This window comes from Saccopteryx leptura, chromosome 2, assembly GCF_036850995.1.
Source record: "Saccopteryx leptura isolate mSacLep1 chromosome 2, mSacLep1_pri_phased_curated, whole genome shotgun sequence".
Classification (NCBI taxonomy): domain Eukaryota; kingdom Metazoa; phylum Chordata; class Mammalia; order Chiroptera; family Emballonuridae; genus Saccopteryx; species Saccopteryx leptura.
The window spans coordinates 346,348,821-346,365,947 of NC_089504.1; the positions used below are offsets into that span (position 1 = coordinate 346,348,821).

Sequence of the window (17,127 nt, forward strand, 5' to 3'; positions counted from 1 at the left end):
TTTATAAGAGCTTATTTGTATCCAAGATTTCTGACAGAACTCTTCTTTCCTAACATGAACCTTCTCGTTTTCAGGCAATTGGCTGTGGTATTGTAGAAAGCATACTAAACTGGGTGAAGTTTAAGGCTCAAGTCCAGTTAAACAAGAAGTGTTCAGCTGTAAAACATAACAGAATCAAGGGAATTCCCAAACTTGATGATGCCAATGATGCAGGTACACATTTAATGTTTCCAAAACTTTAAATCTTATAGCTGTTGTTTGTCTTATTCATTAATAGCATACCATGAGAATTTTTTCTAGACAGTTAAGATCAAGAGGATATTTTACTCTGTTAAAAATTAATGGAGGCCCTGGCCGGTTGGCTCAGTGGTAGAGCGTCGGCCTGGCGTGCAGAAGTCCTGGGTTTGATTCCCAGCCAGGACACACAGGAGAAGCACCCATCTGCTTCTCCACCCCTACCCCTCTCCTTCCTCTCTGTCTCTCTCTTCCCCTCCCGCAGCGAGGCTCCATTGGAGCAAAGATGGCCCCGGGCGCTGGGGATGGCTCCTTGGCCTCTGCCCCAGGCGCTAGAGTGGCTCTGGTTGCAACAGAGCGACGCCCCGGAAGGGCAGAGCATCACCCCCTGGTGGGCATGCCAGGGTGGATCCCGGTCGGGGCATGCGGGAGTCTGTCTGACTGTCTCTCCCGGTTTCCGGCTTCAGAAAAATACAAAAAAAAAAAAAAATTAATGGATTCCCTGTTATTAAACGTTTAGGACATTTCAGTTTTTGGCTGTTGTAAAGAATGTTGAGATGATTTGGGGGGGGTATAGTACAAGAGTGTATACATAATGATCCATAGAAGAGGAAATTTTCCCTGACCCTCTTAGGTTCCTGGCTGGGTCTGAAAATTAAGATGACCAAGGCAGATTAACAGGAAAAAGCATACGGATTTATTTAATATAAATTTTATGTGGTATGGGAGTCCATGAAGCCCCAAAGAAATAGTTAAACCGGGTGTTTTTAGGTTTGATGAAGAGTGGAAAGTCATGGGAAGATATGCTAACCAGAGAGTGTGAGCTAAGTGTAGTGAAGCTGGGGAAGCTCGACAGGCCAGTTCATTCCAATTCTCTCAGTGTCCCTCAGTCTGCAAGACAAGAATGTTCCTTTCCTCTGGGTGTAATCAAATGAATGTTCAGCAGTAGCATAAATATGAGAAATTAGCCTAAGAAACTAAGGCTTTTATTTAATATGAACTTTAGCTAAAATATATATTTATTAGCTCTATTTTATTGCTAAGCCAACTTGCTATGAATTATAAATTATTTGGGTTTTATTATGAAGCTATTAACAGCATAGCTAAGTTAATATTTGAGATTAAACTAAATGTGCCAATATTAATTTATGTATCTTTATTTTAGGGGGCCGAAACTCTACTGACTGTACACTTATTCTAACTGAGGGAGACTCAGCCAAAACTTTGGCTGTTTCAGGCCTTGGTGTGGTTGGAAGAGATAAATATGGGGTTTTCCCTCTTAAAGGAAAAATACTCAATGTTCGAGAAGCTTCTCATAAACAGGTAGAATATAAAATTATCTTTAGAATCTCTGTCTGGTTTGATAATGCAGGGTTTCATGCTTGTGTTTCACTCCCTCATTGGGCATTTAAAAATATTTTTAGATTGTTATTTTAAGAAATTGAGTACATAATAAATAGCATGTCTTAATAGATCTTTCTGACTTACTAAAGTATAGGCTAATAATAACTCAAATTACAGGAGCACAAGGTAATCCAAACAACATATATACCATTGTATTTACTCTTTTCAAGTTTATAAGCAATATATGTTCATTTCAGATAATGGAAAATTCTGAAATTAACAATATCATAAAGATTGTGGGTCTTCAGTACAAGAAAAATTATGAAGATGAGGATTCACTGAGAAGTCTTCGTTATGGGAAGATAATGATTATGACAGATCAGGTCAGATTTGCTTTTCAGATGCTTTAGATTGTTAACATAAATTACTCATGTATTATTGTTACATTGCTTTCCTGCCATGAAAGGAAACTACTTAACTTGGAACTTGAGTCATTATCTCTCATCAATATCTAATTCAATATTATGTTTATATCATGTACATTATATAGGTTAAGAGTCTGTATCTGAATAATCTTTGAATAGCCTTTTTTTATTAATCCCCATAGAAAAAATTTTGAGAGATTATCGGTGTGTCAATCATAATTTTTTTAGTTTCTAAACAATTCTTCTGTGTTTGGTCTTCCAAATATTTCTAGGACCAAGACGGTTCCCATATTAAAGGCTTGCTGATTAATTTTATTCATCACAACTGGCCCTCTCTTCTGCGACATTGTTTTCTAGAGGAATTTATCACTCCCATTGTAAAGGTATAGTAACTTCTAAGATACCATAACGGATATGTTAAGGCTCTACTTCTCAAACCTTGATATACGCACAACACCAGTGAAGTATGGTGGTATGTAGGAGACCCAGAACTTTGCAAAGCCACAAAAATGTGTTCTTTACCACAGGTGTCTAAAAACAAACAAGAAATGGCATTCTATAGTCTTCCTGAATTTGAAGAATGGAAGAGTTCTACACCAAATCATAAAAAATGGAAAGTCAAGTATTACAAAGGTTTGTAATGAAACTCATAGGACTTCTCACTTTGTAATACAGCAGTATACAGGATTATCTTGAGTAACTTGGTGTTTTTGGTCATGTAGGTTTGGGCACCAGCACCTCAAAGGAAGCTAAAGAATACTTTGCAGATATGAAAAGACATCGTATTCAATTCAAATATTCTGGCCCTGAAGATGATGCTGCGATCAGCCTGGTAAGTTTAAATTGTATTTCATCTACACATCCTGGTTTTATAAATCACTGCTTTAACTAGTCAGTTGAAACATTTAAATTTTATACAATAGAATGTTTTATAAACAAGAATGTTTTCAGTAAGCATATCCCAAAGAAAGGGACCAGACATTTTATAAAACTGAGGTTTTATTGTTTTAGTTTTTATACGAGATACTTTTGAATCTATTAGTACCAGTGACATCTTCTTCATATTCTAATTTGTAGGCCTTTAGCAAAAAACAGGTAGATGATCGAAAGGAATGGTTAACTCATTTCATGGAGGATAGGAGACAACGGAAGTTACTTGGCCTTCCTGAGGTAAAAATTTTAAATATATTCCACAAAATGTACTATTTACTGACCTTTTAGTATTGATACAATAAATTTAAGTTAGCAAGTGGTTATTTCAATAAAAAGTAATAATCACTAGCTTTATAAATATTCTTACTCTTATTTAGACTGCTGCATAAATATATTGGGCATAAATGAAATTACAAAGACTACATTTTTCTAATTGTGCCGCAATTAAAATTGCTTTATCCTTAAAACAAAATACTTCCTTTTTTTTTTTTTTTTTTGTATTTTTCCGAAGTTGGAAACGGGGAGAGACAGTCAGACAGACTTCTGCATGCGCCCGACCGGGATCCACCCGGCACGGAGGCTCTGCTCACCAGGGGGCGATGCTCTGCCCCTCTGGGGTGTCGCTCTGCCACAACCAGAGCCACTCCAGCGCCTGGGGCAGAGGCCAAGGAGCCATCCCCAGCGCCCAGGCCATCCCTGCTCCAATGGAGCCTTGGCTGTGGGAGGGGAAGAGAGAGACAGAAAGGAAGGAGGGGAGGGTGGAGAAGCAAATGGGCGCCTCTCCTATGTGCCCTGGCCGGGAATCGAACCCGGGTCCCCCGCACGCCAGGCCGATGCTCTACCACTGAGCCATCCGGCGAGGGCCTACTTCTGAATTTTTGAGGGACTTAATAACTATCCTAAAAGTGCCAAGAGGTTTCTTTGTTGCATTATTTAAACTAGATCATATAATGATCTCTTTGGTCCCTCAGGATTATTTGTATGGACAAACTACCACATATCTGACATATAATGACTTCATAAATAAGGAACTTATCCTGTTCTCAAATTCTGATAATGAGAGATCTATCCCATCTATGGTGGATGGTAAGTTCCAATTTTTTAGTCTGTTTTTATCATAACATGGAAATCAATGCCCATAAATGGTTAAATTGAGGGTACTAATATTTGCGCTTCTTTCATTTTGAAGGTTTGAAACCAGGTCAGAGAAAGGTTTTGTTTACGTGTTTCAAAAGGAATGACAAGCGAGAGGTGAAGGTTGCCCAATTAGCCGGGTCAGTGGCTGAGATGTCCTCTTATCATCATGGTGAGGTAAACACACAACCTATAATGTTTTGCAGAAAGACCTGCAAAATCATTCTCCAAACATTAGTGAGACTATAAGCTGGTGCATGTGTAGTAGAGAACAACATGCTGAAATCTATCAGACTAGGTAGGTGCTTACACTATGACCTAACAAATCTATTTCTGAAAATAATATTTCTATAAAGATGCACATAAATCTGCAAGGATGAAAGATGTTTATTATTAATTTTGACATTTTAACTTAGACATGAAAAATAGGGAAATTGTTATAAATTATATGTATAACATATCTATGCATGGAATCAGTGATGTAACTGAAGTAAATCTGTGTACTAACATTGAAGAATGTCCGTGTTCTCTTGTCAGATGGAGGAAAACAGGCAGAACAGTACTTAAGCAAAATATCTGAAAGGATGTGTTCCAAATTATTGACTTTTGTTATCCCTGGGAATTGGAAAGGGGAACTCTCCCCTCCACCGCTTTTTTTTTTTTTTTTAAACTTATTTATGATTTTTAGCAAGAGGAAGGGAGGGAGAGAGAGACAGGAACATCTATTTGTTTCTGTATGTACCTGAGCAGGTATCAAACCAATAACCTCTGCACTTTGGGATGATGCTCTAACCAACTGAGCTTTCCAACCAAGGCTCCAATTTTTTTTTTTTTTTCAGGGCTCCAATTTTTTATATATGTCTGGATTGTTTGACTTTACACAAACATACATTACTTTTTTATTTTGTGATTTGATTGCTTTTTTGCATTCATTATGTTTTAACTTTTTTTATTTTTTTATTTTATTTTTTTACAGAGAGAGGGACAGACAGACAGGAATGGAGAGAGATGAGAAGCATCAATCATTAGTTTTTCATTGCGCGTTGCAACACCTTAGTTGTTTATTGATTGCTTTCTCATATGTGCCTTGACCACGGGCAGGCCTTCAGCAGACCGAGTAGCCCCTTGCTGGAGCCAGCGACCTTGGGTTCAAGCTGGTGGGCTTTTGCTCAAACCAGATAAGCCCGCGCTCAAGCTGGAGACCTCGGAGTCTCAAACCTGGGTCCTCTGCATCCCAGTCCAACGCTTTATCTACTGCGCCACCGCCTGGTCAGGCACATTCATTATGTTTTAAAGGACTAGATTGCCTATAAGTTTTTACAACTTTAAATGTAATGGTTGTCTTGCTTGTTTTGAAGTAAAATATAATGAGCACTTGGTAAATGTTCATACAACAAAGATTTGTTGAATGCTTGCCATATACCAGGTATACAAAGATAAATATGTTTCTTACCATCAAGATATAATCACAGTTTAATCAAGAAGGCCAACACACACATAACTCTAGAATAAAATTATATATGCTAGTGTAAAATGAGCAAAATGTTATAACTTAAAGAACATCTTTCATTCTGCTTTGAGTGAAGAAAGGAATTATGCCCTTAAGGACTTGATTGAAATTATTGGAAAGCAAGATCTTTGAACTTGGAGCCCAAAGCCTTGGTTTAAAGCACTATTTCTGCAATGTGTTTATCTGGGGAAACTCAGTAAACATTTATACCTCATAAAACCTTACAGGATTATAGTAAGACTTAGTCACAATAATGGGCATGTATTATTAAAAGCCTACAGATCAAATGAATGAATCTTTCCTTCTCCAGATGTCACTAATGATGACCATTATCAATTTGGCTCAGAATTTTGTGGGTAGCAATAATCTGAACCTCTTGCAGCCCATTGGTCAGTTTGGTACTAGGCTGCATGGTGGTAAGGATTCTGCTAGTCCTCGATACATCTTCACTATGCTCAGGTGGGTAATGCTTTCAATTTCTATTGAATTGCCATTTCCAATTTTGAAATAATGTGAGACTTAGTTGTCAAGAAATATAAAATCAATTCTACAATGTACTTTTGTGTAAATGCATAGACTATTAATTAAAAATAAACTAACTCATTAAAGCTTAATTATACTACTGTTTGCAATAAGTGGAAAGACAAAATTCTATTTCAGTTTGATAGCCATAGCCTTTGTATCCCTTAGAAGTATTCTTTTCTTGCCAAACTATAAATGTTTTTACTTCCATTCTTATATTTTCCTTCTTTTTTTCTTAGTTTATTAGGATGACATAGATTAATGAAATCACATAGCTTTTTGGTGTACAATTCTATAATCATCTATATATTGTATTGTGTGTTTACCACTTCTCTTTCTTTATATGGGGAGAGTGGTTCTAAACCAGGATAAATTTTGCCCCCCAGATGATATGTAGCAATGTCTGGAGACATTTTTGTCATAACTAGAGAAGCCATGATACTGGCATCTAGTGGGCAGTGGCCAGGAATACTACTAAACACCCTGCAGTGCACAGGACAGCCCTCCACAACAAAGAATTATCTGACCCAAAATGTCAATAGTGTCGAGTTGAGAAACCCTACTGCAAGATTTGGGTCAGAGTAAAGAAGAGCTTGATTCTTCCTGTCATCTTATTCATCCTTTCAGCAGCACTGGATACAGTGAAATCACTCCATCCTCCCTGAAACTTTATTTGGCCTCCAAGACACCAGACTGTTGGTTCCCTTCCTTATTATCCTTTCTGCTGGGTTCTTCCAAACCTCTAAATATTGGCCTGTCTCAAAGTTCCTTCATCAGATCTCTGGACTTCCACTAGCTACTCTCACTTCCCACCCATGGATGATACCTCATCCACTCAGTCTCCTCACTCCAGCCCTGGATCTCCAAACTCAAATGTCTATCCTCTTAACATTTACCACTTGGATATCTAGTAAGTATTTCAAACATAAATCCAAAACAAAATCATGTCTCAGTAAATGGAATGCCATTCTTCTGATTTTCAGGATAAAAACCTTGAAGTCACCTTTGACTCCTTTTCTCCACACCTGTATCCAGTCTATCATCAAATCCTATGGGCTCTGCATTGGAAAAATACTAAGCCACACCATTCATCAAAACAATTTTTTTTTTTTTTGACAGACAGATTGGACAGATAGGGACACACAGACTGCAAGGGAGAAAGATGAGAAACATCAATTCTTTGCTGGAATACCTTAGTTGTTCATTGATTGCTTTCTCATACATGCCTTGACCAGGGGGCTACAGCAGAGTGTATGACCCCTTGCTCAAACCAGTGACCTTGGGTTTCAAGCCCGCGACCCTATGCTCAAGCGGATGAGCCCATGCTCAAGCCAGCAACCTTGGGGTTTTGAACCTGGGTCATCTGTGTCCCAGTCCAACACTCTATTTATTGCGCCACCGCCTGGTCAGGCTAAACAATTATAATTTAGTCTACCATCCTTCTTTATCATGGCAGCCAATTAATTTTTTTTATATATATATACTTGATCTTAGCATAAAGGCCGAGAAGCAATCCAATTAATTTTTTTAAAATAGGTCACCTATTCACAACCTTCCAACTGCTTTATTTAGAGTAAATCTAAAGCTCTAGTTTAGCTAACCAGACCTTACATGGTCTGTGTGCCCACTCATATCTTTTTATTCCATCTCGTATCATTTCTGCTCCAAACACACCTGGTTACTTTGTCTGTATATGCCAAGCACACTCCCTCTTCAGGGCCTTTTACTTACTGGCCCCTCTTGTTTGCAATACTCTTTCCACTGATAACATCAGAGCTTAATCTCTCAACTTCTTTTAAATATTATCCTATTAGGAAGTCCGTACCATTCCTTAGCATGTCTTCAATTGCTCTTAGCTACTGTATTTTTCTTCTTAGCAGTTATTGCACCACCTGACAAAATGTAAGTTTGTTGTCTAGCTTCCTATACTAGATGTGAGCTCCTTGGAAGCTCAGACTTTATGTCTGCAATGCATGGCATATAGAAAGTGCTCAATAAATATTAAGTGAACATTAGCAAATAAAGCCAATGCAATTTTCATGTATAGGTATGAGAAAACACGTCCTTTTCATGAATGTTAAGGATCAAAGCCAGGCCCTGGCCAGATGGCTCAGTGGTAGAGTGTCGGCCCAGTATGTGAATGTCCCAGGTTTGATTCCCGATCAGGGCACACAGGAGAGGTGCCCATCTGCTTCTCCACCCCTCCCCCTCTCGCTTTTCTTTCTCTCTCTCTCTCTCTCTCTTTCTTCCTTTCTCTTTCTCTTTCTCTCACTCCTGTAGCCATGGATCAATTGGAATGAGTTGGCTCCAAGCACTGAGATTGGCTCCATGGCCTCCACCTCAGGCACTAATAAGAGCTCGGTTACCGAGCAGTGGAACAGTGCTCCAGATGGGCAGAGCATCGCCCTCTAGTGGTTTTGCTGGGTGAATCCCAGTCAGGGAGCATGTGAGAGTCTCTCTGCCTCTACTCCTCTCACTGAATTAAAAAAAAGCATCAAAGCCAGTATTTTTTTTTTTTTTTTTTTAGAGACAGAGAGAGAGTCAAAGAGAGGGATAGATAGGGACAGACAGACAGGAACGGAGAGAGATGAGAAGCATCAATCATTCGTTTTTCGTTGTGACACCTTAGTTGTTCACCGATTGCTTTCTCATATGTGCCTTGACTGTGGGGCTACAGCAGACCGAGTAACCCCCTGCTCAAGCCAGCGACCTTGGGCTCAAGCTGGTGAGCTTTGCTCAAACCAGATGAGCTCGCGCTCAAGCTGGTGACCTCGGGGTCTTGAACCTGGGTCCTCCACATCCCAGTCTGACGCTCTGTCCATTGCGCCACCACCTGGTCAGGCAAAGCCAGTATTTTTGTAAAATAACATTCTTTGATTGTTTTCTTTAGTCCTTTGGCTCGGTTGTTATTTCCACCAAAAGATGATCACACATTAAAGTTCTTATATGATGACAACCAACGTGTGGAGCCTGAATGGTACATTCCTATTATACCCATGGTGCTGATAAATGGCGCTGAAGGAATTGGTACTGGCTGGTCCTGCAAAATCCCCAACTTTGATATTCGTGAAGTTGTGAATAACATCAGGCGTTTGATGGATGGAGAGGAACCTTTGCCAATGGTAACTATTGTGAATATATTAGGAACCTTAGTTTTCCTCTGGTTTCAATTCAATAGACTATATGGCTAAAGAGGACATAAATATACAGTTTATTTCACACTTAATTGTTAGATTTATTGTTCAATGCTATTGTGATTTCTGTTTTTAGTGTCGCATTTAGAAAACTTTTTTTTTTTAAATACCAATTTAGCTTCCAAGTTACAAGAACTTCAAGGGTACTATTGAAGAGCTGGCTCCAAATCAATATGTGATTAGTGGTGAAGTGGCTATTCTTAATTCCACAACCATTGAAATCTCAGAACTTCCCATCAGAACATGGACCCAGGTAAAAAATTGTGGGTTTCATGTGTGTGTGATCAGTAGAAACCCTTTGTACTGATGCTTGTTGAATATTCAGAAGCCTATGTTTTAGAAACTTACAAAAGTATTATTTCTTTAGACATACAAAGAACAGGTTCTAGAATCCATGCTGAATGGCACTGAGAAGACACCGCCTCTCATAACAGATTATAAGGAATACCATACAGACACTACTGTGAGGTTTGTTGTGAAGATGACTGAAGAGAAACTGGCTGAGGCAGAGAGAGCTGGACTACACAAAGTCTTCAAACTCCAGACTAGTCTCACATGCAACTCCATGGTATGTCTTGGTTTATGAGATACATATATTTCAATTTATATTAATATTAATATTAAAAGGGAATCATAAGCTACTTTTATATTTTGAAAGAGTAAAGTCATTTCTCTAAAACCATTAGAGCTTAGCCAATTTATCTACTCTTGGCTCAACTCTTGTTTTTATTTTTCAGGTGCTTTTTGACCACGTAGGCTGTTTGAAGAAATATGACACAGTGCTAGATATCCTAAGAGACTTCTATGAACTCAGGCTTAAATATTATGGATTAAGAAAAGAATGGCTTCTAGGAATGCTTGGTGCTGAATCTGCTAAACTGAACAATCAGGCACGCTTTATCTTAGAGAAAATAGATGGCAAAATAATCATTGGTATGTTTTTGGAATAACTGCCCGTACTAAATTATAATTATGCCAAACTTCCTTTAAACATTTCTGTTGAGAGTAATGATGGTGAGGGAAGGAAAAACCCATTTAGTTCAGCTGGCTACTTAAATGAGCATTTTTTTGAAATACTTAATGAGGTGTTTTATTGATTGAAAGACAGCTTTTCCTAGATTAAGCATTGTGAGAAGTCACGATATAGTTGATACACAGAACAGAGAACTAGAAGAGGTTCCTGTGTAAACTGATTAATTAAAAGTCTGATAGGAAAAAAAAAAGGACTGGAAGTAAGATTATAAATGGCTTCTATTATAAGTAAATTGTGTACTTAAGCCTGAAGGAATCATGTTTTAGGGTATTTTTTAAGACTTTGAAAGCAACCAAGTCAGGGTTTAGGTGACCAAGAAGAAAACTGTTTTAGGCCCTGGCCGGTTGGCTCAGTGGTAGAGCATCGGCCTAGTGTGTGGAGGACCCGGGTTCAATTCCCGGCCAGGGCACACAGGAGAAGTGCCCATTTGCTTCTCCACCCCTCCGCCGCGCCTTCCTCTCTGTCTCTCTCTTCCCCTCCCGCAGCCAAGGCTCCATTGGAGCAAAGATGGCCCGGGCGCTGGGGATGGCTCTGTGGCCTCTGCCTCAGGCGCTAGAGTGGCTCTGGTCGCAACATGGCGACGCCCAGGATGGGCAGAGCATCGCCCCTGGTGGGCGTGCCGGGTGGATCCCGGTCGGGCGTATGCGGGAGTCTGTCTGACTGTCTCTCCCTGTTTCCAGCTTCAGAAAAATGCAAAAAAAAAAAGAAAGAAAGAAAACTGTTTTGACTAAAGCTTGGGGTAAAAGGAAGGTTAAAGGAGCTCCATTTTATTCAGGGCTAACTAGGAAGGTTGGGCAACTGACTCATTACTCAATTATAGTGGCAAGTCCCAAAAATTCAACAACATGAGTTACTGGTGATCAGGAAAATTTCTGGTGGTACACAAAAATGTTAAATTTAATTGTTATATGTTTAATTTCATGAGTATTTTAAAATATAACAACACTAGCTTATCAAACCCTACATTTCACATGTATGATTACTTAAGGCAAGTCTAAAATAAGTAATGGCTATGACTCAAAAACAAAAAGTAAAGGTTGTATTGACTACTGTAAACATTGGAAGAAGGGTTCTATAGAGAAAAAAATGAATGCAACATGGAGAAATCAATGTCTGGGTGGTACTAAAACCTTGACCAAACAAATACTGAAATTTTTAAAAAGCAGGGAATATAATTGAGGTAGACACGAGAAATAAAGATTTGGATTTTATTTTGGTGAGTTATGATTAGATCATAGCCTCATATGATTTGACTGCCCCCTTGTGGTAATTTATTTTAATCAGGGGCACTGATTGCTTTTCCCTTGACTGTCAAATAAATAAATGACAACAGCAAACACAACATAGCCATCCAGTGTGCATGAATCAAAATTATACTTTTTTTTTTTTTTTGTCATAGCAGCAAAAAATATTTTTTGGTGTGCCTCAGAATTTTAGTAATTAGTTTATGTGAGCCATGAGGTGAAAAAGATTGAAAATTGCTGGTTTGGGGAGAATATTTAATTAGAGCTGACTGTTGAAAAACACAGGTTTGAACTATGGATGTCCATTTATACACGGGTTTTTTTCAATAAATACTTTAGAAAAATTTTCAGAGGTTTGTGACAATTTGAAAAAACTTGCAGACAAACCTTATGATTTTCTTAATATTTTCTTTACCTTTATTGTAAGAGTATAGTATATAATGCATGCAATATACAAAATATGTATTAATCAATTTTGTTATTTTTTAAGCTTCCAGTCAACAGTAAGCTATTAGTAGTTAAGTCTTGGGGTAGTCAGATTACATGGAGATTTTTAACTATTCAGGAGGTCAGGTCCCCAACCCCCCTGCATTGTTCAAGGATCAACAGAATATACCAGGATGTACAAATTTATCCAAGTCAAAGATAGTTTACTAATTTTCACTTTTAGTCTTTTTGAATTTGAATTGAGCCTGACCTGTGGTGGTACAGTGGATAAAGCGTCAATCTTGAATTTGAATTAATATGGTAAAACCTTATTACTTTTCTAAATTATTACTTAAAACCAACCATTACCTCTGTTTACATTTTTTTAATAGAAAATAAACCTAAGAAAGAATTAATTAAAGTTTTGATTCAGAGGGGATATGATTCAGATCCTGTGAAAGCTTGGAAAGAAGCCCAGCAAAAGGTAATTTCTTGGTTAGCATTTTTCTATAATATTAATGACTGTGTATAATCTAATGTGTATGTTTCACATTTTCTATTAAAACTACATTTTAATTCCTCCTGTAGGTTCAAGATGAAGAAGAAAATGAAGAGAGTGATAATGAAAAGGAAACTGAAAAGAGTGACTCTGTAACTGGACCAACTTTCAACTACCTTCTAGATATGCCTCTTTGGTATCTAACCAAAGAGAAGAAAGATGAGCTGTGCAAACTAAGAAATGAAAAAGTAAGTTGATGGATGGTGCATGTTGCTTAGTTAAATCATAAAGGTAAAAACTTAATGTGTGTCATGAAAATGCTGTTTATGCACATAAATTAACTCAAATTTTTGACTACCTTATTAAGGAACAAGAGCTAGAAACATTAAAGAGAAAAAGTCCATCAGATTTGTGGAAAGAAGACTTGGCTGCTTTTATTGAAGAGCTGGAGGTGTGTAGTTTATAATGCCCATGTTACAATTTTCATTGATGATATAATAGATTCTAGCAATATACCTCTTTATCAAGAAAGTTCACAATTGGCAATAGAAAGAATATGGGACACATAAGGAAATATTCCAAGATAATACATAAAAGAAAAAATTGTTTAAAACTAGAGTGAAGTAAATGATGCCAGGAAAAATACTAACGAAGTTTTTGGACAAAGATGAAAGGGCAGATGATTTCTGACCCATTGGGACTAAGAAGATAAAAAGAATTGAAATGTGAAAGAAGACCCACCTAGCCCAGTCCTTCAGCTCGACCTAAAAGGAAAGAGACGGTTTACCTTCAGGGCAAGCTGATCAATAGTTTCAGAAGATTCTCTATTAATTTCACTAATTTGGTATTCCAACATTATTATAACATAAGAAAAAGCATTTGATAAATTAGGCTGAAAAGAATAACATGCAGATTTATATTATTGTACTTCAGTATGGTGCCCAGCTTACAATCAGTTGATTGGTTAAGTGTATATTACTGGAATTACATCCTCATTTTTTATTTGAGTTTACAAACATATACATATATATGTATTTTATCCCTAACCTAGCTTGCTTTTTTTATCCTCAGATTAATTGGTAAAATCAAGAGTAGAACCCATTCTTCTGTCTCCACATTGTTCAAAGTGTATTTTAATATCTTCACTGTTGTGGTATATTTAGTTATAGAACAGGTTATCACAAATTTATATTAAGATATAACAAATAAATCAGTTTTATGCTATCCCTATAATGTAATAAAGGTGTTGTAATGCTTTTGTAAGCTTATAAACTTGCTTTCTTCTATCCCTAGACTCTTGAAGCCAAGGAAAAACAAGATGAACAAGTAGGGCTTCCTGGAAAGGGGGGGAAAGCAAAGGGTAAAAAAACAAAAATGGCTGAAGTTTTACCCTCTCCCCGTGGAAAAAGAGTCATCCCCCGAGTGACCATAGAGATGAAAGCAGAGGCTGAGAAGAAAAGTAAAAAGAAAATTAAGGTATATTCTTGAAAACATTATACGTAAAATACTTTAAACTTATTTCTACATAAAATTGAAAGAATTATAAGTTTTCTACTCCCATAGTTGGGAATTTATCCTATATCTATATTGAATCTGATTTGTTTTTAATGTTTAAATATCTTTAAAAAGTCATAGCTGGCCTGACCAGGTGGTCGCGCAGTGGATAGAGCGTCGGACTGGGATGCGGAAGGACCCAGGTTCGAGACCCTGAGGTCGCCAGCTTGAGTGCAGGCTCATCTGGTTTGAGCAAAAGCTCACCAGCTTGGACCCAAGGTCGCTGGTTCCAGCAAGGGGTTGCTCGGTCTGCTGAAGGCCCGCGGTCAAGGCACATGTGAGAAAGCAATCAATGAACAACTAAGGTGTTGCAATGCGCAATGAAAAGCTAATGATTGATGCTTCTCATCTCTCTTCGTTTTTGTCTGTCTGTCCCTGTCTATCCCTCTCTCTGACTCACTCTCTGTCTCTGTAAAAAATAAATAAATAAATAAAATTTAAAAAAAATTCATAGCTGGCCCTGGCTGGTTGGCTCAGCGGTAGAGTATCAGCCCAGCGTGTGGAAATCCCAGGTTTGATTGCCGGCCAGGGCACACAGGAGAAGTGCTCATCTACTTCTCCACTCTTCCCCCTCTCCTTCCTCTCTGTCTCTCTCTTCCCCTCCCGCAGCCAAGGCTCCACTGGAGCAAAGTTGGCCCAGGCGCTGAGAATGGCTCCATGGCCTCCACCTCAGGTGCTAGAATGGCTCTGGTTCAGAGCAAAGCCCCTGGTGGGCATGCCGGGTGGATCCTGGTCGGGCGAATGCGGGAGTCTGTCTGACTGCCTCCCAGCTTCTAACTTCAGAAAAATACCAAAAAAAAAAGTCACAGCTGTACCTTTATTCAGAGCTCTTAACCAGAACCCAAAGAATAAAGCACTCTTTAAGCAGATATAGATTTCTATGTTTGACCTTATAATTCCAAATAATAAAAGTTGGCAGAACTTGACCATTTTCATCTTGCTATCTTTTAGAATGAAAATACTGAAGGAAGCCCTCAAGAGGACAGTGTGGAGCCAGGCCAAAAACAAAGATTAGAAAAGAAACAGAAAAGAGAACCAGGTATTAAAACATTTTAAGGGAAAGGGTATAGAGTGGAGATAAAATTATGTTTGTTACCTAGTATATTCCACATAGATAGTCAATAAGCTCTGTGTACATGAAGGAGAGCTGTGTGAAGTATTCTTGAACCTCCCTAGTAGTGTCCTTAGGATTTAATCTGAGTACAGATATTATGTGTGGGGGGTTTTTTTGTTTGTAGCAAATATTTTACTGGTAAGTACATGGTTTCAGTGGCAATAATAAAGTCACTTGAACAGAAGACAATAATCAAATCAAAAGAATAAATGCTTGCTAATTATCAGAAAATCTGTGGCCATTTAGGGTAATCACTTAAATCCAAAATCACTGTGAGGCCATATATATATATATATATATATTTTTTTTTTTTTTTTTGGTATCATTTTTAGAAAGTCTAGATATTATTAATATAGTTTTATATAAGTAGTGCTTCATTAACTATAGGTTCTTTTTTTTTTTATTGTGTTTACATAGATTCTAGTGTCCCCCCAAATGCCCCCAAGAGGCCATATCTTAAAGAAGACACATCCTCAAATGGAATAGGTCCATAGTATCTGAAATCTGTAGAAGTTCGTAGAACATCGCCTTCTAACCAAACATGACTCTTTGGCACCATGGGTCTATTCTACAATGCATTCAATTTTTAGGGAAGTTGTAGGGTTTCGGAGGGGTGGGGAAGCATTATCTCAGCATAGATGGGTGATCCATGGTTTCAAGATTCCTCCAGCCCCAAAGAACATCAAAAAACTCTCACCCAGGATACAGGTAGGCCTTCCTCACCTAAGTAGAGATCATTTTGTAATGAAATACTTTGTAAATTTAGCAACTTGAATTCCTTGGTTGAGATTCAAAGAAAACATATTTAGCTAATTAGATTTCACTTTCTAGCCAGTTATGAGGTTCCAAAACATCTAATATGTCAATTGATAAAGCTTGAGAACAATGACCACATCTTAATGATGTTTGTATTATCCCTAGAATTTAACATCATGCCATGATATAGTTAATACTCAGTAAATCATATTAACCATTCATTATGTCTTTACCTGAGTATCTACTTTTAACTTCTTCTTAAAGATATTCACATACCAAATTCACCTATTTAGAGTGGATCAGTCAGTGCTTTTAGTATTTGCAAAAGTTTTAGAACAATTTTCTTGCTCCCCAAAAGAAACACTGTATTCATTACTGATCACTCCCCATTTCTTCCCAACTCCTCCCCCTAGGCAACCACTTATCTATTTCTGTCCCAAATTTGCCTATTTTAGACATTTCATATAAATAGAAATTATGTAATATGTGGTCTTTTATGGCTGGCTTCTTTCACTTAGCATATTGGTTTCCAGGGTCATCCATGCAGCAGCATGTATCAATACTTCATTCTTTTTTATTGCCAAATATTTCATTGTAGAGATATGCCAACCACATTTTGTTATTTGCTCATCAGTTGATAGGTATTTGAGTTGTTTCAACTTTTGTCTATTGTGAATAATGCTTCTATGAACATTTGTGTGTAAGTTTTTGTGTGAACTTATATTTTAATTTCTCTTGGGTAGATACCTAGGAGTAGCGTTGCTGGGTCATTTGATTTTTCCTTAATATCCTTTTGAGGATCTGCCACTGTTTTTCAAAGCAACCGCACAATTTTACATTCCTCCCAGTAATTTGTGAGGGTCCAATTTCTCTACATCCTCACCAACACTAGTTAATTGTCTTTTTCATTCAAGCCATCCTAGTGGCTATGAAGTGGTATTGTGTTTCGGGTTTGCATATTCCTGGTAGCTAATGATGTTGAGCATCATTTCCTGTGCTTATGGACCATTTATATTTCTTTGGAGAAATGTCTAGTCAGATCCTTTGCCCATTTTTTGAGTTGTCTTTTTATGGTTGAGCTAGTTATATGAGTTCTTTATATATTCTAGGTACCTGTCCCTTTTCAAATATATGATTGTCAAATATTTTCTGCCATTCCTGATGGTATCCTTTGAAGTACAAATTTTTTATTTTCACAAAGTCTA

General features: G+C 37.7%; 1 protein-coding gene across 1 annotated transcript in view; it reads left to right on the top strand.

Annotated features, from left to right (window-relative positions):
- TOP2A (DNA topoisomerase II alpha) overlaps nt 1-17,127 on the top strand; it is a 31,224-nt gene that overhangs the window by 8,346 nt on the left and 5,751 nt on the right. The window contains exons 11-29 of the mRNA XM_066364238.1: nt 75-213; nt 1,400-1,557; nt 1,836-1,961; nt 2,276-2,386; nt 2,531-2,636; nt 2,726-2,835; nt 3,081-3,173; nt 3,908-4,022; nt 4,126-4,247; nt 5,891-6,039; nt 8,993-9,224; nt 9,415-9,549; nt 9,664-9,864; nt 10,034-10,229; nt 12,392-12,483; nt 12,588-12,746; nt 12,866-12,949; nt 13,792-13,974; nt 15,004-15,091. Of these exons, the coding sequence (XP_066220335.1) occupies nt 75-213; nt 1,400-1,557; nt 1,836-1,961; nt 2,276-2,386; nt 2,531-2,636; nt 2,726-2,835; nt 3,081-3,173; nt 3,908-4,022; nt 4,126-4,247; nt 5,891-6,039; nt 8,993-9,224; nt 9,415-9,549; nt 9,664-9,864; nt 10,034-10,229; nt 12,392-12,483; nt 12,588-12,746; nt 12,866-12,949; nt 13,792-13,974; nt 15,004-15,091 (2,599 nt within the window). The remainder of the gene's footprint in view (nt 1-74; nt 214-1,399; nt 1,558-1,835; nt 1,962-2,275; nt 2,387-2,530; nt 2,637-2,725; nt 2,836-3,080; nt 3,174-3,907; nt 4,023-4,125; nt 4,248-5,890; nt 6,040-8,992; nt 9,225-9,414; nt 9,550-9,663; nt 9,865-10,033; nt 10,230-12,391; nt 12,484-12,587; nt 12,747-12,865; nt 12,950-13,791; nt 13,975-15,003; nt 15,092-17,127) is intronic.